Source organism: Colias eurytheme, chromosome 1, assembly GCF_061535395.1.
Source record: "Colias eurytheme isolate Ceu_HAF_F1 chromosome 1, ilColEury1 Martin Lab GWU primary, whole genome shotgun sequence".
In the NCBI taxonomy this organism is placed as follows: Eukaryota; Metazoa; Arthropoda; class Insecta; order Lepidoptera; family Pieridae; genus Colias; species Colias eurytheme.
Genome location: NC_142980.1, coordinates 15,807,035 through 15,828,269, shown reverse-complemented (window position 1 = coordinate 15,828,269; position 21,235 = coordinate 15,807,035). Strand labels below are relative to the sequence as shown.

At 37.6% G+C, this 21,235-nt stretch overlaps 5 protein-coding genes across 14 annotated transcripts in view; 2 read left to right on the top strand and 3 right to left on the bottom strand.

The window, feature by feature from the left end:
* Pdp1 (PAR bZIP family member Pdp1) overlaps positions 1-1,866 on the bottom strand; it is a 136,842-nt gene extending 134,976 nt beyond the window's left edge. The window contains exon 1 of one of the 3 annotated variants that reach the window (XM_090106318.1): positions 1,726-1,866. In XM_090106318.1, the coding sequence (XP_089962444.1) occupies positions 1,726-1,825 (100 nt within the window). In that variant the 5' untranslated portion in view covers positions 1,826-1,866. The remainder of the gene's footprint in view (positions 1-1,725) is intronic. The other 2 variants (XM_090106326.1, XM_090106379.1) reach the window with 2 other exon arrangements.
* Positions 1,867-1,934: 68 nt separating this feature from the next.
* On the bottom strand, positions 1,935-10,219 carry LOC149911421 (uncharacterized). The gene is made up of 5 exons (XM_090101405.1): positions 10,015-10,219; positions 9,220-9,933; positions 8,441-9,047; positions 3,497-3,719; positions 1,935-2,084 (listed from the first exon to the last, which is right to left on the bottom strand). Exons 1-5 carry the CDS (start codon positions 10,217-10,219, stop codon positions 1,935-1,937), a joined length of 1,899 nt encoding a protein of 632 aa, XP_089957531.1.
* A 994-nt stretch (positions 10,220-11,213) lies between these two features.
* LOC149911420 (OCIA domain-containing protein 1-like) lies at positions 11,214-11,909 on the top strand. The gene is made up of 3 exons (XM_090117648.1): positions 11,214-11,321; positions 11,410-11,536; positions 11,704-11,909. Exons 1-3 carry the CDS (start codon positions 11,214-11,216, stop codon positions 11,907-11,909), a joined length of 441 nt encoding a protein of 146 aa, XP_089973774.1.
* Positions 11,910-12,144: 235 nt separating this feature from the next.
* LOC149911419 (OCIA domain-containing protein 1-like) lies at positions 12,145-14,892 on the top strand. Its single transcript, XM_090117545.1, has 6 exons — positions 12,145-12,356; positions 12,429-12,555; positions 12,683-12,857; positions 13,166-13,314; positions 13,953-14,061; positions 14,686-14,892. The coding sequence occupies exons 1-6, from the start codon at positions 12,282-12,284 to the stop codon at positions 14,771-14,773; spliced, it is 723 nt and encodes a 240-aa protein (XP_089973671.1). The 5' UTR covers positions 12,145-12,281; the 3' UTR covers positions 14,774-14,892.
* A 1,569-nt stretch (positions 14,893-16,461) lies between these two features.
* cyc (basic helix-loop-helix ARNT-like protein cyc) overlaps positions 16,462-21,235 on the bottom strand; it is a 74,524-nt gene continuing 69,750 nt past the window's right edge. For all 8 annotated transcript variants that reach the window (XM_090106239.1, XM_090106255.1, XM_090106246.1 and 5 more), the window contains one exon: positions 16,462-19,534. In XM_090106239.1, coding sequence (XP_089962365.1) covers positions 19,241-19,534 — 294 coding nt within the window. In that variant the 3' untranslated portion in view covers positions 16,462-19,240. The remainder of the gene's footprint in view (positions 19,535-21,235) is intronic.

Sequence of the window (21,235 nt, the reverse complement as noted above, 5' to 3'; positions counted from 1 at the left end):
CGATGCATCGCGGAAAAATTTACAATCTCTAGCCTCCTAATTATCTACCAATACATCATCAATCATACGTAAAGAATCGCTCCGCTGTGACGTGAAACATATTATGTATGTGCATCATAGGTACTTCAGCGACAAAATATATGAATGCGTAGAATGTCGCGCTGGCCGGCCACAAAACTTAACAAGCGTAAGACATGTTTTATTGTTATTACAAAATAAGTCAATCATAAAGTATCCAAGGAGATGTCTGCTCGTAAACCGAGAGATAAGCTGATAATGAGCCTGAGCGCGCAGGCCGACAGCCGACAGGCCGCGCCGCGTTCCTGCCGAAATATCTTCGTTCTAAATTTATAATAACCGCGCTCTACTAATATATCATTCATTTTCTTATTGTTCTCTTAACAATTCGTTACAATCTATATAACTACTATATAATATTTATACACTTTCACAAGCAGTTATATTAGATAATGATTAAACTCTAGATCGACTTTTGTAAGTCGTTAATAAACAAAAATCTGATATGTAATTAGTTAATCGTTTATTCAATGTAACAAGTTAATAATTGTCTTTATTACATAGTTTGACATAATCATATTAAACTTATAGTTAGTGGATATTTTATAAAATGGTGACGAAAACACGTAAACATTAAAAAGTTTACTTTAGCATTTCTGTTAGCGTTGTGATTTCAACACGAATAACGCACATAGATATTTTTATATCGCAACGATAAGATAGTTATATTTATAAAAATATTTTCTTCGTTCAGTAAATCTATCAGATTTAACGCCGTTTGGTTTAAGGGTTTTATCGCGGCGATTTAATTACTGATATCGGAATTACAAATGCAGGAATCACATGACGGGAGAAGTGTGTGACTGTAGAGTATAGCGTGTAGCGTGTAGCGTGGAGCGTGTAGCGTGGAGCGTGCAGCGTGGAGTGCGGATGCGGCCGCGAGCATGTGATATTACCTACCTATTTCTTAGAGTATTCTGAGACTCCACGGAGCGCTCCAGTCACATGACTAACGCCTTGGCAGAATACGTTCTGTACTACATCTACGTGTTCCACTGCGACGCGATAATAACAAACACTAATCTATATTTAATTCGGGAACAACTAGTTTTTAACGGAAATCGAATTTTACGTACTTTAAAAGTGTTGTCGAGGAATATTACGTCGACTTCGATCTTGACGAAGTTTTTTATATTAGAGTCCGACAAAAAGTTCGACAATATAATATGTATAATGCGTAGTTATTCTTAAATACGGAAGATTCGGCGCTAGCAAAAAATGTTTGGATAAGTTCTAATCTGAGTCTTAAGGTCACGGGGTATCGATCGGCGACAGCTGAGCACCGGTACCACGGCGCCGACTCCAGCCGGCGCTGCACCACTCCGCCACCACGCAGCTCGGCGCCGCACCACGCAGCACCTGGCAGCACCACCGGCCTTGCGCTGATCCAGCCAGATAACTCTTCGCTTCGTCCGCATTACGGCGGAGCTACTACGTATACTTAGGTGTTTAAAATTCGGTGTGGGGAAGTAGGGACGGGTCGATCGAAGTCGAAGCAAATCCAATGCGGCAAAACGAGTGCGCGTCGTGAGGGCTCATAGTCTCCGCGCGGAAGACGCGGCGACCCAGTGGCCGGCGGCCGCGGCGGCTCCGGGATCAATGCCGGGCCGAGTCATCCGCAAACTTCGTAAACTTCGGGGTACTCACCGTTTCCGTTTATTAGAGGGTAGTCGTCGTCGTGGCGGCCGATGTACGTCTTGAGCGGGGTGTCCGTTAGGGAGGGCGACGACCGGTCCCTGTCACTCATACTAGTCACTTAACTACGACTCGATCAACGACAACACGCACGGGGAGCGCCGGCCCCGTACAGTCCACGAGCGACCTACGGCCCGCGGCACGCGCGGCGAATAAATACTCTATACAGCTCCGCACTCGGCCGTGCCGTACCGCGCACGCCCTCCCTCCGCCGGCCTCCGACCTCCGTCCTCAGCCCGCGTGCCGCTTTGCGACCGCCGCCCTCTAGCGGCCCAACGACGAACGTGAGCTTCCACTCTAGATAGCGCTGACTTCAATTATACACCAATAAAAAAATCTCCATTGATATTTTGTTTACATCTGTATTAATGATACAGTTATAACATTTTTGGTTAAAAATGAAATATGGCATAGTTAACGTTGTGTCTAGTAAATTTTTGTATAACATTTTAGATAATATTATGCTTCATTAGTACGCACACAACTGACTCGTCCACGTGATCTCAGCGCTGCGCTCTACAATGCGCAATGTAGAGTTCGCTATTTCCTTGAGAAGGATCAAAATTACTATTTATAGTGACAAATATTAAGTATTATTAAGGAAATACTCCATGTAAAAGTTTGTCTGTTACACGATATTAATATCGCGAATACTACATATTGCTTGTTACATATAGAACTTCTATTATTTATTCTATTAGTTCTAATAATAATATAATATTTAGAGAGATTCCGTAAGTTTCAGACCGCCACAACCGGAGTCATTATTGTATCTAAGTAAAGTACCTACTTACGCATCTTATTGTGATTACTATAATTCTATGAATAAGATAAGAAAATAGATAAAATTTTCAACATCTTAGAAATATTTTGTTGATAAAAGATAGCTGTCGTAATGAAACCAATTCAAACGTGAACTTTTTTAAGCTATTGCTGTATTGCATAGCTTCTATCGCAGACCTTGAGCGCGGCAACGTCTTATAATTCGATAGACTTGAGCCGGCTGCACGCACGAAAAAACATGACTCATGCGGCGTTACCTCGCTCTGAGGCGTTCCATGTAAGGCGATTATCAAACTGCCACGCACCACGCAGCTTTATGAACATAATATCTTAATAATATACAATAGGTATAAATCTCGTGTCACAATGTTTGTCCTCAATGGACTCCTAAACCACTTAACCAATTATAATAAAATTCGCACACCATGTGCAGTTCGATCCAACTTGAGAGATAGGATAGTTTAAACATGTAGGTACCACGGGCGAAGCCGGGGCGGACCACTAGTAGTATATTAAATAAAGGGTAGTATTTAAACGAGTGACTGTAAATTAAAGTTTTAGTTAACAAAAATAATTAATTGGGGTAACAGAATATATAATAATAACTGTGAATTATTATTGTAATAACATAGCCCAGAGGTACCTAGTTTCAATGGTACCTACCAGCTGAAGACCCAGAATACCACCCAGGCTTCTTTTTATCCCGGTAATCCCACAGGAACGGGAACTATGCGGGATTTTCTTTGAAAACGCGGGTGAAGTCCCGAGCGGAACAAAATTTTCTTAAACATAATTAATTAAATATTCAATTTAAAAAATCAGTGTAGGTATAGGTATACCGTAGAGGAACAAAAATAAATAATATAGAAGTATAATATTGTAAATAGTGTATTAAAGCTAAAAAATGAATAAGAATAGAAATATTGGTCATTCGTATCGCCCTGTTGGTGAGGACAAATGTGTTCCAGGAGCGTTGCAGCCCCTGCTCGATGGCGAAGGGCGGGAAGGTGGGCAGGGGGTGTGCGGTGGGTGCGGGGGGCGGCGGTGCCTCCTTGCGCTGGCGCCGCGCCAATGCTGCGTCCAGCTGCCGCGCCGCCGCGCTGCTCGTGCCCGCTGTAGTTTCAGGCGCTGCAAAAGTGGGTCCTTGCTGTAGAGTGTAGATACTGTGTAACGCACAGTAACGAGACCGAAGCGAAATAGAATTACATATAGGGTCAACCGGGGCAAATGCAACTAAAAAATAACAAGTTTCAAGTTTGATCGGTTGCAGTTATCTCCTTTTATATTTGGTCATTTATTTGACCCATTTAGTGATTTTTGTATTTATTCAAGATTATTTTCAACCAATCAAGCAATACAGTAGTCTTATAAATAACTGGTAGTGAGAATATTTCCTAAAATTGGTAGAAAAAGTTACATTAACCCCTAGTCGGGGGTAAATGCAACTAACTGCCATAGCTCTTCTTCTATTTCATATAAAACAACGAATATAGAATATATTTATGAGATTTCATGTTATTCATAGGATTTTGAACTGGATTACCGCGTAGCAAGGACGAGTTTTCAGGAAAAATCTTATTTTTCTGATTGTGGGGCAAATGCAACTATTTGTTAGAGAATTAGTGTGGGGAATGCAAAAAACTTATTCATCGATATATTTTTATTATTCTATATATATATACAATAACGTTATCTATACAATAACGTTGCGATCGTAGATGGCGCCGCATTATTTAGAGGAAAAACTCATGTACCTACTTTGATTTACCACTTTAAATCGCAACAAAAAAAAATAACAGTGTACTACCTACTAAGTCAATTTTAGTTTTTGGTCAGAACAAATAATATTCTTTGTGTTAAATATTGTTAAAAACGTAAACCAAACAAAATACGTTTATTAGTTAATCAACCGTTTACTAAAAATTACTTGAACAATCACAGAACTATCCTACCTATCGTTTTTAGTTACTTATATTCTTTAACCACGCTTTATCTAATTTGAATTTTACTTATGAACCCGTCTCTGGGTATAATATCGAAGAAATAATCGATGGTTCTTCTTTAATTAATCATAAAGAAAGTATATTTTGACTACCAAGAAGGATACATAATAAAAATATCGACACTGTCACATCACTAGTGTTTTTAGTTTCATACAAAAATATAAGGGGCTATTGTAACTAACCTCACAGTTGCAATAACCCCACAGTGAAATTTTCATGAGGCAATTGTAACTGCATCAATAACACAAAATAGAGTCAACTAACGCACTAAAAATATAAATGAAATAAGCTTAACGGCTTGTGATAATCGTGTCCAATCAAAAACACCTGCAAAAAATCACTCCTAAACAATTTTTTTGTCTGCAAAACTCGACACCTGTTTTTACGCACACCAACTTCAAAATAGCGGTTTGACACAATGGCCTATCAATCAAATAGTTTTCATCGTAGGGGCACCATCTATTACTTGTAAGATTTATTAGTCGTTGAGTTATTGAATCATAGGTGGCGATTTATTACAGCAACTCTAATAAATTAGTTATGATAACTAGTTGCCATAGCCCCATAGTTGCATTTGCCCCGGTTGACCTTACTAATAAAGTAGATAAATACAGAATGTTTCGCTCGAGTAAATAGTCATAATAATTATATTGCACGTTACCTTTGAGGAAAATCTTACCTAACCATTAACTAACGATGCGATTGATCTGTATGATTACATTATTAGTTATTACATACCTATTATTATTTAATTATTTATTAATTGAGCATTTAGGATTATTGCAACATTTATTATTTAAATCGTGCCGGTAGGAGAAATCCTTAAAACTCAACTAAAAGCAGTACCTAGTTTTAGAAGTTGAATTATGACCAAATCATTATTGAAGTCAAAACTTCTATAGTCGCGTTCAGAGTTAAAGTAAAATTTTTAAAAAGTTCAGAGTAAAATTTTAAGGTCGCGTCCTGGCAATACCATCACGTATTGTCGGCGACGATTTTGGGATCTTTGAATTTTGCCAAAGAAGTTTCACTTCTGACACGTGTGCTTGGATTTTGATGCGGTATTTTTAATAGGTAAAACCGATGTAATTTTCTTTGATGATTTGGATGCCGTGTTTTTAATAGGTAAAACCGATGTAATTTTCTAAAAACATTTATTCTTTCAATCCTACATTGTTAAAATTACCTTCAATAGTAACTAGTTACAGTGCTCCAAAATAATAATGCGCATGCAGATCTTCGATAATTGTCGTATTTCCAGGAACACCCGAATCATTGAACCGTAAGAGCCCTAAATAATGCACTTGCATTTTGCACCTTGTTCGAAAGAAGTATGAGTCAATTCACAGTCATACGCAATCGAAAACAATTCGGGCGGTAGGCGGCGGTAGCTTGTCAGTCAAAAATCCGTCAGTCGTCTTTATTAGACCGGGAGATACTGACACAAAATTTTGAGTCATTTGTAACAAGGATGGCGGTTCTACTGGGGTCTTAGTACGCAATGACAAAAAGAAAAATGATGGTGTGAACGCTGGTACCGGTGGCTTAGTCGCGTGGGCGTTTGTCGAACTCGTCGGAAAAATAGCGAAAGTCAAACGATTTGTAACACAAAAATTTTAGAATTTACCGATAGCCCATAAAAAAGTAGTAGGCGGTAGTGTCATGCCATACTTTTCCGGTGTGACTTACAACCCGCCATACCGACGCGAATGTGTTGATTTAAATAAAACAATCATTCAACCATTTGTACCAGGCTAACTTTTGCACAGGTAACTATCGTCGTGCAGCCATTTACGAAAATCGCCATGCCATACTTTTCGGACGATTCCAAATGGTCGCCATACCGCCGAAAATCTGCAAAAAATTTTTATTTCGCCAAACTTTTTGTACCAGTATTGCATTTGGATTTTTGGAGAGTATTTGATTAAATGTGACCATTATTATATTTGCCATACTTCTAGTAGGGGGAAAAAGTGCTGTCATACTTGAAAACTTAATTTATTATTAATTTATATAAGTGAAGATTTCCAACACGTAGATCTTTGAAATTTTGTATTTATATTTGTTGATCCTCAAACTTACAGGAAAAATAAGTGCCATACTGTTACAAATCGTTTGACTTTCGCTATTTTCCGACGAGTTCGACTAACGCCCACGCGACTAAGCCGCCGGTACCAGCGTTCACGCCATCGTTTTTCTTTTTGTCATTGCGTACTAAGACCCCTGTAGAACCGCCATCCTGTTACAAATGACTCGAAATTTTGTGTCAGTATCTCCCGGTCTATATATATTGGTGGTGACTGAACGTGTTCTCTATGTATGGAATTATATAGAGCTGCTGTTACATATAGGTAAACCAGAATCTGATGGCAATTAGGGAAATCAAAATTTTTAGTTTGCAACCCTAGGGAAAATGGACTGAACGACCTTGATACTTCTTATTTTTTATTTTGGCCTCAATATCATTAATTCATTAGTCACATTACATAAGTGGACAATACTGTACTTAACAATGAGATATCCACTAATATTATGTATTACTTACCTACTTACATGTATAATATACATTTAACAGATACACACATAAGAAAGTTGACTTGGACAGCTTAGATTTGATAGGTAGTCTTTGTCAAATAAAGTTGCCACATGAAAATCTTTTATTTTATAAATATAAAAATGCCATCAGATTCTGGTAGACCTATACCCTTCCTGGTTTTGTTTTGAAATTTGAATATTCTTAATTTTGCATAATGAAAGTTCTCATGAATCTACGATGTCAGAAATAGAGATTCTCCCTGATTCTGATATTTTTTTTGTAGTAATTATTGTCGGGGCTTGTTATAGTCGGGTGTAATGAAAGACGAATAACTATGCAAAGGTTATATTTCAATAACTACATAAATATATTCGTATGTAAACCTATGCGTCCCACCCGCCGCGTCCCGACAATAATTATGCATAGCGCACAAACTGTTTATATACCTACGAGTTACCGTGTGAGCTTTCTTTGAACACTTGCAATTCGATAACTCGTAAATTGGCTTGTCGTCGCTACATCATAATATCATTGTGGAATGATCAGGTAGGTACTGTAAATACTTTTGAACGGAAATTGTCATGATCAGATTTCTACAATAATTTAAATGTAAACTTGTGTTTGATAACCATTTTTAACCTTCTTTTCTTCCATCATTACACCAGCTTCAGTAAGACATATTAAAAGTACTTCCATAAAAGTACGTATAAAATTTTATTTAACAAAGATAATATATTCTCAATCGTGTGGTTATTCTCGCTATTTACTTTCATGGAATTATCGAAACAAATTTCGTTACTTTTTAATTAATATTTATCCTTTTTAGCACATAACACATATTTCTACTAAATTATGCATGAATAAAATGCATTTAACCACTCTATATACAGCTCAGCTGTTGTCGAACAGTGACGAAGACTTCTATGCGCATTATCAATTTTGGAGTACTGTACTAGTAGGTATATACCATGTCAATATTTAATCTCTGCTAATAAAAAAAATCAACGATGTCAATAATAAATAAATATTATGTTTTCAATTATATGTATTAACAATTTAGTTACCTATAGGTAACTAAGTAGTAAATTTTTGCCTACATAAAATAATATTGTAATACTGTGATAATATTGTTACGTGAATTTTTTTTAATGTTGAGTACTTATTTTGTATTTACTTAACAAAACTTCTTATAAATATTTTTTAAATAATCATAAAATAAACAAAACTTCTTATAAATATTTTTTTTATTGCACAAGATGATAAAAAATAGACATTGCAAATTGTTGTTATAAAAGGATATCACTGTAGATTAAATAATAGATCACAACTTCGTATTACTACGTACGCTAATCCTATTTTACGAGATAAGTCGGACGGTGTATCGGCAGCTCTATTCAGCAGCGAGACGTCGATATACTCGCACACCGTGTCATCCCAGTTGTCAGTCAAGTCGTGGATGCTCTTAGCGCTGGACAGCAGCTTGTGGCGCATGAGGCGCTTGGCCCGCGCCACGCGCTCGGGCGAGTCGTCCGAGAGCTCGCGCGCGCGCAGCCGCTGCACCAGCGACCCCGGCGGCTCCACCATCACGACGGTCTGCATGCGCTCCGTCACTTGCATTAATACTGGGGGCTTCGTCGTGACCGACCCGCTATTTAGACTCTCCTTTCTCTGAACCTTCTTGAGAATGGACAGTCTAGACTTTTCGGCTAAAGACAATTCTGAGCTATTCGATGACACAACCTTCGGTTTTAAAGTTGTCGTTGTAGTCGTTCGAGGGGGCATAGTGGTAGCTTTAGATGTAACTCTGGTTTCCGTGGTCGGCTTTGTCGTTGTTCCTTTTGTAGATGTGGTAGAAGATACCTCCGCTTCATATTTATTTACATCATCCGGGATGTTGGCTCGCCGGAACCACTCCTCTTCCAGCGGAGTCGATTGCGTCGTAGAGTACCTCGCTGAGCACACATACAAGCACAACGTTAACATTTTCACTCACTTCAAACACGCAAATAAATAAACTCTTGGAATACGGATAACTTATAATATATAACTTCAGTCACCAAAAACAAAACAGTAATCTTTAAGATATAGGTAATACGGGTGGGAAAATAAAAAATCACTAGAAACAAATAATATTAGTAGTTAAGCATAAAATACCTTTTGTGCGACGTAGAAGCAGTGGCAATTTGTTTTTAATGTTCAGAACCCGCTTCATGTCGTAATATTCGTCATAATCAGCATAGCTCTTATCAGGCCTTCTGCGGACCAGCTCGGTTGTGAAGTCGGGCTCGGGCTGGGTAACTCTAACACGCTCAGGGTCCATCATGCGCCGCTGTCCGGTGATCTGCGCCACTTCCTCTTCGCCGCTATCGTCCGTCTCAAACACCTTCTCGGCGGTCATAATGCCGTCTTCGATGTCATCGATGCGCGGATAAGCTTTATCACGAGTTTTGCGTCTGTTTGGCCTCTTCTGTCCTCTGGCGTAAACGACATTTTTGGCATTTCTCTCGAAGTTTTTATTATCAATTATTCCGTCGTTACTAATATGGACTAAATTTTCACGCGATAGATTGTTCGAATCATCGTACCTTCTGCGTTCGCGCTCATTGAATGTTTCATCCTCAATGTCAACTTTTTTTCTTTTGAAATTATACCTATTTCTGGAATGTATGCGGTTGGACTTTACTTTCTGGCCCCTATCTCTCTCGTCTGTACTGGACAACTTATCTACCTCTTGACTATACTCATGATCTAAATCTATAGGTTTATTTCTTCTCTTTTTAGTTTTAAGCCATGCGTCATTTTCCTCTACTACTGTTTCTGGAGCTTTATAGTGTTTCGCTGCTGAAAATATTTTTGGCGGTTAGAAGTTCCAAAACTGTACATAAAACTATACTAATACACTTAAGTTCAATTTAGTACCATGAGGATCCTCTTCATATTTATAATCTGAAGCCACATGGGCATCTGGAGATCTCTCGGGATAATCCTCGCTTCGCACTGTGTCCCGGCTCTCATAATCCATGTGGTACTGAGGCATGCGCGCTCCTGCGTAGTCCCCGTAGCTGGTCGCCGTGGCCGACGTGGCCACCGTGCAGGCTATGGCCAGCACCAGCGCCCGCGCCATGTCCGCCAGCGACGACAGCGAAGCCGCAAATTAAATACGCTCTCTATGACGGCGAAACGCCGCTCGTGCTATGTAAAATATGTGACATAATTATTAAGTTTGTAACTAAAAATTTGACATTGAAGGCTAATTGGATTCATTTACGTTTTTATTGACACTTACTTTTCCTTTTAAATGTCAATTTGAATTCATACCAGATTGATTGATGCTTAGGGCGTATTCAGAAAGAAAGCTTGAAACTTATAAGCGCTTATAGGCGCTTATCGGCGCTTATAAGCGCTGGTAACCCGCGCAGGAAAATATATGAACATGCGCTTATAAGCGCTGATAGGCGCCGACAAGTTTCAACAAGTTTCAACAAACTTGTCGGCGCCGATCAGCGCTTATAAGCGCATGTTCATATATTTTCCTACGCGGGTTACCAGCGCTTATAAGCGCCGATAAGCGCTTATAAGTTTCAAGCTTTCTTTGTGAATACGCCCTTAGATTACAAGATTGATGTATTTCAAGATGTATTTACTCCTTGATTTACACATTCATAAAATTTATTATTAAATCTAGAGTATATTTATTCTATACTAGCTTTTGGGCTTTTGCTCGAGTTCTAATCGTAGATCTAAAAAAATCTTTACATTCTAGGGCAGCGCGCTCCATCTTAGGCCACATCTCAGCTTACCATCAGGCGAGATCGTGGCCAAGCGCTCCCCTATTGTACTGTAAAAAAAAAAAACATAGCATAGGTATACCTTAGCTATACATTACAATCCCGTTTTATAGCAAAATTATTAGGTACCTACATATCTGTGTATAAAATTTTATTGAAAGTTGTTTTATATTCAGCCTGAAAACTATTTTTTTAATTTTAACATTACCTATTTGGATAATCTATGGATTTTGAATGTCACTAAAGCCTTCTAACAAAATGTTTTAATAATGTAAATATTTCTATGTACACAATTACCAAATTAAGATGAAATAGCACATAAGCTTCGTTATGAGTGGGGCCAATAAAAATGAAAAAAAGGAGGAGGACTGTAGCTGCTATGCGGAGTCTCGAAAAAAGAATACTTGTCCTCCTGTGCGCAATGTGACACATCCATTGGTAAATATGCGTATACCTACGAATATTTTTTTATAGGTATTTAGCTTCAGCAAACTTAATTTTAATAAAACATTAATAAATATTTCAGCGGTACTATGAGTTTTCACAAGACGAGATAAAAGCGCTGGAAGAATGTGACAAAGAGAGCTTTTATCAACGCTGCTTGCCGTTTAGCACGCTCTTTGCTACTCTCACGTACGCTGCTATCAAATATGGTAAATTTTTCATCACCATAATATATTTTTTAATTGGTAGGGACGCCACGAAAACTTCATAGAAGTAAGATATGTAAATATTTCACATGAAATCATTGAATTTTTATATTTTTTTTTTTCGTTGACGTTCCTTCCAATACCTTACTTCTGTGAATGTTTTCTTTTAGGGTTCATGAGCCGCAATCCACACTTTGGCGCAGTGCCTAAGGTTGTCGTTGCTGCACTCGTGGGTCATTGTTATGGTCGCCTTTCTTACATTCCGGACTGTGAAGTCAAACTGAGAAAGTTGCCTGCGAATAGTCATCTCGGAAACGTTATGCGAAAATATTATTTGGAAAATAATCCTCCCCCAGATCCTAAAAAAAAGCGATGATGAGATACAATTCGATCTAAATAATTTTGATCTATTTAACATAATGAATTCTTTTTTTAGTATATTCTGGGTTATGAATACTTTTCATATTATATAGCTTTTGCAATTTATTTAAATTTTAAATTCCTTGTTTTTACCTATATGAAATTGAATGAAAAATATAGTATTCGTATAATCTGTAGTAAATAAAGTTTGACACAAAACAACGAGCAAAACTGTCACTGTCAAGTGTCACTGTGTCAGGAATCAAAAGTCAAAACTAAAATTATTCAATCAAAGTCGACATCATTTTAACTGTCGAGGTTTAGATTTAATGGAAATTTGGTACATACTACCCATTCTTTATATTTGACTGTTCGTAAGTCTATTCTAATGAATGAGCCACGTTTATATGGCTACGATGGCGGTGGCCAGGCGCCACCAGCGCCGGCCGGGTCTTCAGCCGCGGTAAGGTTATGTTCCATAGATGTAATACATAATGAAATTTGCTAGCGATGGTATAATCATGTAGATTTTTAGGCGCCGTATAAATTTTCGCCTGATGAATTGCGAGTCCTGAAGGAGTGCAACAACGAAAGTTTCTTTCAACGGTCACTGCCATTAGGTACTTTACTCGGTTTGGGTGCTTTCTTCGGCGTTCAAAATGGTGAGTACTCTCCAAAATGTTCCTTTATGGAACCGTTTTTTTTTTCTGATAGCCACTCTTATGAGATACTGACCAATACAATAATACTTTAGATTAGGTGTCGTTTTAAAAATATTTTGGCTTATAGGTCACTTAAAGCCGAACCCGCGGTTTGGTGCATTCCCGAAAGTGACTCTGGCAGTGATTATGGGCTACTTTTTGGGCAAGTTGTCATATCAGCAAGCATGCGCTGAGAAACTCATGGCTCTTCCAGGCAGTTACATCGGTCAACTCCTCCGTGAAAGAAAAGAAGGCAAATTTGAGTAAGAGAAATGCAATGTATCTTTAAACATAAATAAAGCTTTTTGCTGTTTTACTGTATTTAAATAAATTCTGCGATATGTTTTGCATCTCTAAACTGCTAGCTAAATGCTTTAGTGTACATTAAAAATGTGATGCAGCAAATGAAACTAACAATTGTGTTTTACATATATACCTACATATAGCGAATTCCTATGTTCCCTTAATTTTCTTTAAAAACGCAATGCAAAATTATGAGCTTACCCTACCAGATTGATACTTTTTAGTCTGAAAATGAACATAATAACAAAATAGAAATGTATTTGTGTAGCGGCTTGTCGCGGCCGCAGGCGCCGCCGACGATGTTCGGCGCGTCGCCGGGGGACATCTACTCGGACGCAGGTCCCGGCAGCTCCCTGGACCTCGACACCGACCGCCCACTCTTCACCGAAGATGTCTTTATGCCCAACTCTGATCTCAGTATGTTTTGTTCATATTCTTACATAATATTTTGTGTATAGGCTATTGGCTTTTGCTATGTTGTTGGTACATTAAAGTGCAGATGATGTATGGATTAGGTTTCAAATGTTTTATCAATACTGCACAAGGATGACTGTAACTGAACATATCTTTTAACACAGGTTATTAAGTAATAATAAACTTATTTAAAAATAAGATTACAAACATTCTATCCAGTTTATTTATTTACACTATTTATTTCTTTCTTGTTTCTACCCAGTTTTTGTAGCATTGTCTTTGTTTTGTTATTTGAGGTACAGGTGCTCAGGATTTTTGTCGCTATTTACATTTAAATGTAGTTATAGTGTGTTCAATTGTGGTCATGACCAAAATACATTTTATATTTGATACAGATATTGTACTGTACTAAGTGGTGTTCAGATATTTATTCTAGTATTGTTTAAAAGAAGCTGTTAGTAAATAGTAAGGCTGTACCTTGTTGCAATTTGTGTTATGATAACATATTGTCCTGTCTAGAAGAAGAGTTTTATGTCAAGGACTCACCAACAATCGTATAGAAACCTAAGTTACAGTAAATAAATAAAAATAAAGTTATTATCAGCAATAAAGGGCTATAACAATAAGACGTGGTGTGTCAGGTGTGGCGCAGACGGAGCCGCAGGAGGCGCCGCGCTCGGCGCTGTCGTACGACGAGCTGCGGCGCCGCAACCGCGGGCAGTACAGCGACGCGCGCCAGGAGCCCTACAAGTGAGTCACCGACTGTTATAGTTGTTATAATATGAAGCTATTAATTAGTTCTCTCATAATTTTAAGCTATTGCATAGCTTCTATCGCGGGCCTTGAGCGCGGGGACCGAATACAGAAATTCCGCAACGAAAAAACCTCACGCTCCCCACTCCGACGGGCACGGAGGTGTGGCTTGAAGGCACAACATGCAATAGCTTTACCGCAGCAGTCCGCGAGTGCCACACGTCTTTTTATTTATAATTCTTTATTATCCTGTCGTTTGATTCATAAACCTAATATATTAAAATCTCGTGTCGTGGTGTTTGAAGTTTAACTCTTCCGTAATGGCATGATCAATTCCCATGAAATTTTGTATGCTACATAATTATTGGGTACATAAAAATGGGATATCATCTCTTTTTTTATACCACTAGTAATAAAGAGTAAGGCATATAAGCGATATATTGAGTTAATGAAACTAGTACTGACCAATGACCATAAATTATTTGATGTTCCATTTCTATATGATTTTTCTTTTCCTAATGGATAACTCCTTATCCAGCTCCTAAGTGAAATTTATTATAATAAGCTAGCTTATATATAGCTATGAGTTTTCGATATAATAACATAATACATAAATCGCAGGCTAGAGCCGAGCACGGCGCCGGTGGTGACGCGCGCTCCCCCCCCTCCCGCCGCGCCGACCAACAAGTACGGGGACGCCATGGAGTGACGTCACACCGCACACACGCCCTCCTCATAGATGCTTAAGAACAATACTACCCGCAATATTACATTTTGAGTTCGTTTTATTGTTGAAATAAAGTATTTTACTAGTTTGTAGTCATTTTATTTTTTGTTTGTTTTATTTTCGTTTTTCCTCGTCATTGATGTTTGGAATGACGCTTAGCTTAAAGTAAGAGACTGCTCGTTGTTCACAAAAATAGACGTAACAAAGTGCAACAATTCGTATAGGACTGAAAATTGAGACAAAAATTTCTGTATTCAAATCTTTGGTGTGCATAGTTTTTCTCCTAAACATTACCGTACTTGATAGTTTTTGGATCATAATAATTATGCATAAATCCTAAATTGTGTAACTTGACAGATATGACGACCGACTATATAGTGAATATTCAATGTTTACAAAAACAGAAAACCTTTTCTTTATATGCTGCAAAGTGCAATAGGGGAGTGCTTGGCCACGATCTCGCCTAGTGGTAAGCTGAGATGTGGCCTAAGATGGAGCGCGCTTCCCTAGAATGTACCTGTTCACTCTCCTGAGCTATTTTCTTACGATATTTCCCTTAGACCATTTTCTTATCGCTAGAACTACTAGAAGAAATTACAAGACTAAACGGTTTTGTAGTGAATTATTTATTTCTGAAAATCCCAACTCAAACTCAAACATACTCAAACATTTATTTATTCAATTAGACTTCTTCCAGAAGCACTTTTGAATCGTCATTAGTAACTAATATTATAAATGTAAAAGTAACTCTGTGTCTTATTTACGCAGTCACCACAGAACAAATTTAGAAGACATTTGGCACAGAGATACTTCGAGACGAGAAAGGACATAGAATATAGATAGTTTTATCCCCAATATCCCACGGGAATGAGAACGGGTGTTCAGTTCCTATGCGGGCGAAGGAGCACACCGAAAGCTAGTAATAAAAATACATTGATTTTCATTTCTCTGAAATATTCTGAAAATAAGCAAAAAAGGAAAGAAATGCTCCATTATCAATTAAAGAATATATTTTTATTAAAATATGTTGTTAGTACATAGTAGATGTGGTATAGGTAAGGTAGACATTTGTTCATTTGTTATGGACACAGGTAAAAAATAAAAATACATAGTCAAGGTTATTTCTTATAAAAACTATTAAAAATAAGCATATTTTATAAAATCTAAATGTAATTTGCTTGTGAAAAAAATCGAATCGATCGCATTGACAGCTAGGATACCTACTATCTTCTGCCTTGAGCACATTGTAAGGAGTATTTTCTTCTAGTAGTATAGTAGTATAGTAGTTACTTCTCAAGAACGGCTAAACAGATTTTAATGACATCTGATTTGTTAGATAGTCTCCATTTGGTTTTGGATAATTACCTTAAAAAAAAATAACCAATGTCGTTTATATAAAAAATTTGCAATGCACTTACAAGTCTACAACCTAGGCATATCGCATGTTATGTAGACAAAATTTATTGCGTTGCAGAATAAAAGAAAGAACTCGCACTGCTGCTGATAATAATAATTAAAAATCAGCACTGGATTATTGTCTGATTTTATCTTAAACTTATTGCAGTTTGCCTTAATTGAACTACGTAATATAATGTAAATTGTTCATATTTCAGAAACTGTTGCAAGGGCAAGTTAAAAATAATTCGCAAGAAAGGCAAATAAAACAAATGTTCCGGGAAACATATTTTATTCAATTAAACAACAATAGGTACAGCATTCCAGTAGCACTGGAACTATCATTTAAAACCTTTTGCCGAAAAATATCATATTTTTATTACTAAATTGTGATACATTACTAGTTATATACATTTAATTTTTATATTCAAACTACGATTTTAACCTAGACTTAAGACAAAAAATATCTACTTAATGCTACAAATTTTTCTTAAAAATAATAGCTCCAGTGTGACATCGGCCCGAGGACACAGACTGCGACTACAAAATATAATAAATATGTACACAACGACGGAACTGTCCGCCAACAAATGATTTTACAACACGACAAATTGCACCTTAAGATTCAACATTTAATATCAAAATATTCCATATTATGATATTTCAAAATTTTGAAATCAATTAAAAATACTGTGTTATAACTAGAGATTAACTTTTAAGTTACAGTACGCAGCAGCGGGACGTCCACAAGTCATACATTAGTAGCAAAGTTCAAATGTTTAAAAACAATCATCAGCTGATAATACCGCGGGGAACTTGGCCCACATCTCCACAGCGATAACGTGCTGGCCTCGAATAGACTTATTTTCATATAAACAATTTAAATAGAGATAAACACAATTAAAAGTGTTTCAGTGTTTTCTACCCAATTAGTGATGTTTCATGGATCCGACACTCCAATAAGATAATTTAAGAAAGTTTAACAAAACGATCGTGAACTCAAATTATTTGCGGACGTCCCCTGCATTCCCACATAGACAATTTAAAATTAACTAACAATAATATTATTAATAACTTAAGATATGGCCATTGAATTGCACTAAACACGACACAAAGTTCTGGTAAATAAACATGGCCGAAGGGTTACGTAGTATTAGGGCCTACCCACACACACGCACGGCAAAAGGACGCGGTAACTCTAGACTGTGCGCGTGTGAAGACGACATTATTCACAATCCAAGCGCTGAAAACTCATTTCCTAAAAAAAAATTAGACTTGGACTAAAGCAGACTTCTGAGGGGCAAAATCATATTTTGATGTTTAAAATTAATGTACTTTGAAACTGTTCGGTGAAAGGCTGGCTTTACGCAAACAGCATGGCTTAGATTTGTATAAAAATAATAGACATTTAAACTATAATACAGGTTAAGGTTATTTTGCGGAGTCTTACACTATTATAGAGCCATTTTAATAGGCAACATTTGACGTCTATCAATTTCATCTTCGAAGAGAGGTAACCTGCTTAAAAACATCGATTAAAGTGAATTAATCGATACGGATTTGAAACATTTGTCAATCGAATTTATTAATTTATGATGATTTTTATTCACAAGTATTCAGTGCATTCGATTCTAGATGTCAGATTTCGATTTTTAGAGTAACGTCTCTGGTATTTAAAAAGAATAAAAGGTTTATTGACACAAAATTGTAGCGACGTCAGTTCTTCAATTCAGAAATTGTTTATTATGTTTAGAATGGTTTATCAGTAAAATGAAATCTTAAAATAACTTGTATCGGTCATTATTATTATAAATATGTAATCGTAATTGAAAAAAGTTAAGCAAATGTGCAGTTCTAACAAAACGATATATCATGTTATTCTTAATTCTATGTCGTCGTTACTAGGTTACGTTGTTGAATTTTGTTGAACTGTCAAATGTTGCCTATTAAAATGGCTCTACTATAATTGACTAAACTTCATTACTTGATAGGAAAAGGGTAATGGCAGATTATGTGTTCGCAGAGTCCTCACAAACATCCCTAACGTTATTGCAACTAAAACGCAATATAAATAAAATCACAGCTCAAAGTCGTATCCTAACGAGTAGTAACTACGACCCGCGCCAATAAAGTAGCGAATCAAAGAGCGTGCGCGTGTCGACTGTCGTCTCGTTTACTCATTGGTGTTCATTACGTTCTATCTCGCTCGCACCACATTCGTTTCTTTATTGGCGCGAGCTAACTCCACATACCTCGTTCGTAAACTCCCTAAAATTTTTGTACTAAATGTAACTCATATCTTTTTGGTACCGGTTTTACTGTGATTCAGTTTAAGGTGGGCCTCTTCTTACCCGATTTGGATAATCTCTAACCACCACATTATTGTAACTACATGACGAACTGTGCGCAATGCTCTCTATCGAGTAAGACTCTTTGAGCGAATGTTGCTTCATATAAAAATAAGGCCATAATTTACTTACATAGTTATTTAAGTAAACAAATTCTGATTTATACTAAAAAGTAAGACAAAATAAGGAAAGGATTTCATTCTGAATGGTAGGCTGTACGTTAGTTATTAGAAAATAAAACAAATTTAAATTAGTTTACAATTACTTACAAATTGATTATTTATACCTGAATTACTTTATAATTGTATCTTGGAAGTCACACTGAAGAGAATGGTAACTAAGTTAGGAATAGTGCTGTATGATTGTTTGCCAGTGAGAAGAAGTATTTTTTTCAATCGACGCATGAATTTAAATTAAGGTAAACTGTACACAAGAAATAATCATATCCACTAGAAGGTATAAAGCTTTGAACGACAGTATATACACGATACAGCACACTCCTAACGCTACAATCTAAAATTTGTACAAAGTGGAGTTTAACTTTCTCAACGATGACTTTAAATGCAATACGCAGGACGTCCTTGAGACTGATTTTTGAACAAAGTAATTTTCAATATATACAGTACACCACAGAAGGACTGTGACTTCTTTTTACATAAATACAAAGTCGAAATCGAGCTAACAAAGGTCGTCGGCTCGAGGCAGCTCAGGGCAGCGGCCAGGGCAGGCCGGAGAAGTTGACGGGCCCGCCGAGCCCCGCGTCCGCCTCCAGCAGGCTCATGATGACCGCCATGGCCGCCTCGCCGTTGCCGTCGATGGGCAGCGGCGGGCTGGCGGGCGGCGGCGTGCCGGCGGGCCCCGCGGCCGGCAGCGGCCCGCCGGCGGGCTGCGGGGGGGGCGAGCCCGCCGCGCCCGCCGCGCTCAGCGGCACGTTGTTGCGCACGTGCGCCGCGCCGTACGCGCCCAGCTCCGCGCCCAGCACCGAGTCCACCAGGCTCGACTGCACACACACACACGCACCGTTACACTCAGTCACCACAACGAGCGACAGACAAGTTAAAATAATATGTGTTATAAATACAGACTTATACTGTCTCACCATTACTATTAAAGTGACAGATCCCTGGTTTAAAGTTAGACTGTGTTTAAATTGTTTTGTGGTAAGACCAATAAAATCTGCCGCCCGCTGTCATATAATAATATGACAATTGACAGAATTCAATATTTTTAGCGAATAGAAAGTACTTTTTATATTGTAGTTGTTACTCCATAGTGCATTTACCTGTATTGCGACAAAATGAAATTAATGAGTTTCTCCTGAGTAATCTATACTAATATTATAAAGCTGAAGAGTTTGTTTGTTTGTTTGTTTGAACGCGCTAATCTCGGGAACTACTGGTCCGATTTGAAAAATTCTTTCAGTGTTAGATAGCTCATTTATCGAGGAAGGCTATAGGCTATATATCATCACGCTACGACCAACAGGAGAGGAGCCACGGGGGTGAAACCGCGCGGTCTAATATAACAAGTACTACATCTTCATCACCGTGAATGATATTACTCCAAAAGGTAAGCTATGGGCGACATTTGTTTTCTACGGCACAAAATTATTAATCTTAGCAACAGTATTTTCTTGTATTAATATAAAAAAAGACAATTGCATATCTTACAAACATAAACAGGCTTACCTTTGTAAACTTCAGTTCTTTTTGAAATTTTACTAAACACACTAAATAAAACAATAAAAGCAAACTATATTGTCACCAATTCGTGCATACATATACATATACAATACAATACAGACAAACCAAGCAAGTAAATTATAAAATATCTTACCCGGAAATGCATGAACCAAACTCATAACACAAAAAGCCAACTTATGCGAGGTTTAAAAGAAAAATACATGAACTGCTCGAAGTGTGTTTATTGAAATGGAATGAGACAGGTAAGTATGGGGTGATGGTAGACTTCTGTGGAGCGGACGGGTGTCGGGTGTCGGGAGGCCGTCAGTCTGTGGTGTCGGGTGTGCTCTACACATGGTATAGTCTGTGGTTAGGCAGCTGCCTACCACGGGAACTGTTGACAAGCAAGGGCACGTTCTTTCAAGCAGCTCATGTATTCACAACAACTACCCCTTTTTAGACAGAGAGATTCCGGAAGGACTACCACGTTTATGGCGTTTCTTAGGTATGAATAAAAAAGTTACAAAACAATAATAGGCAAAGACAGAAAGCGATTATATTGTGTGTGTACCAAATTCCAAACAGAGGAAACATAAAAGAAGATGTGAATATCCTCTTGTCTTATTTGTAGATATTTGATTTTGATCATCAAACAGTATAAACCCGAATTTTTAAAAAAATAATATTAAACATATATTTTTAAAAGTTTGTTTAAATTTCACACTCGTGCATTGTACGGTGTACCTTGTACCATGCATTTTTTTATTGACGTAGAGATCTGCGATCCATTCGAAAAATATTTCGAGATAAATTAATATATATTTTGATGTGCGAGAAAATTATTAGGTTTTTTACGCTTTCCTTCCATGAAATGTTGTCAGTGTTTAAAAATTAAAAATAAACAAGAGATATTGCGTATACGTGCGTGTGCATGCGTGTACGTGCATGTGCGCGTACGGGTCTCGTGGGTCCTGTCTGTGCGTATACGTGCGTGTGCATGCGTGTGCGTGCACGTGTGC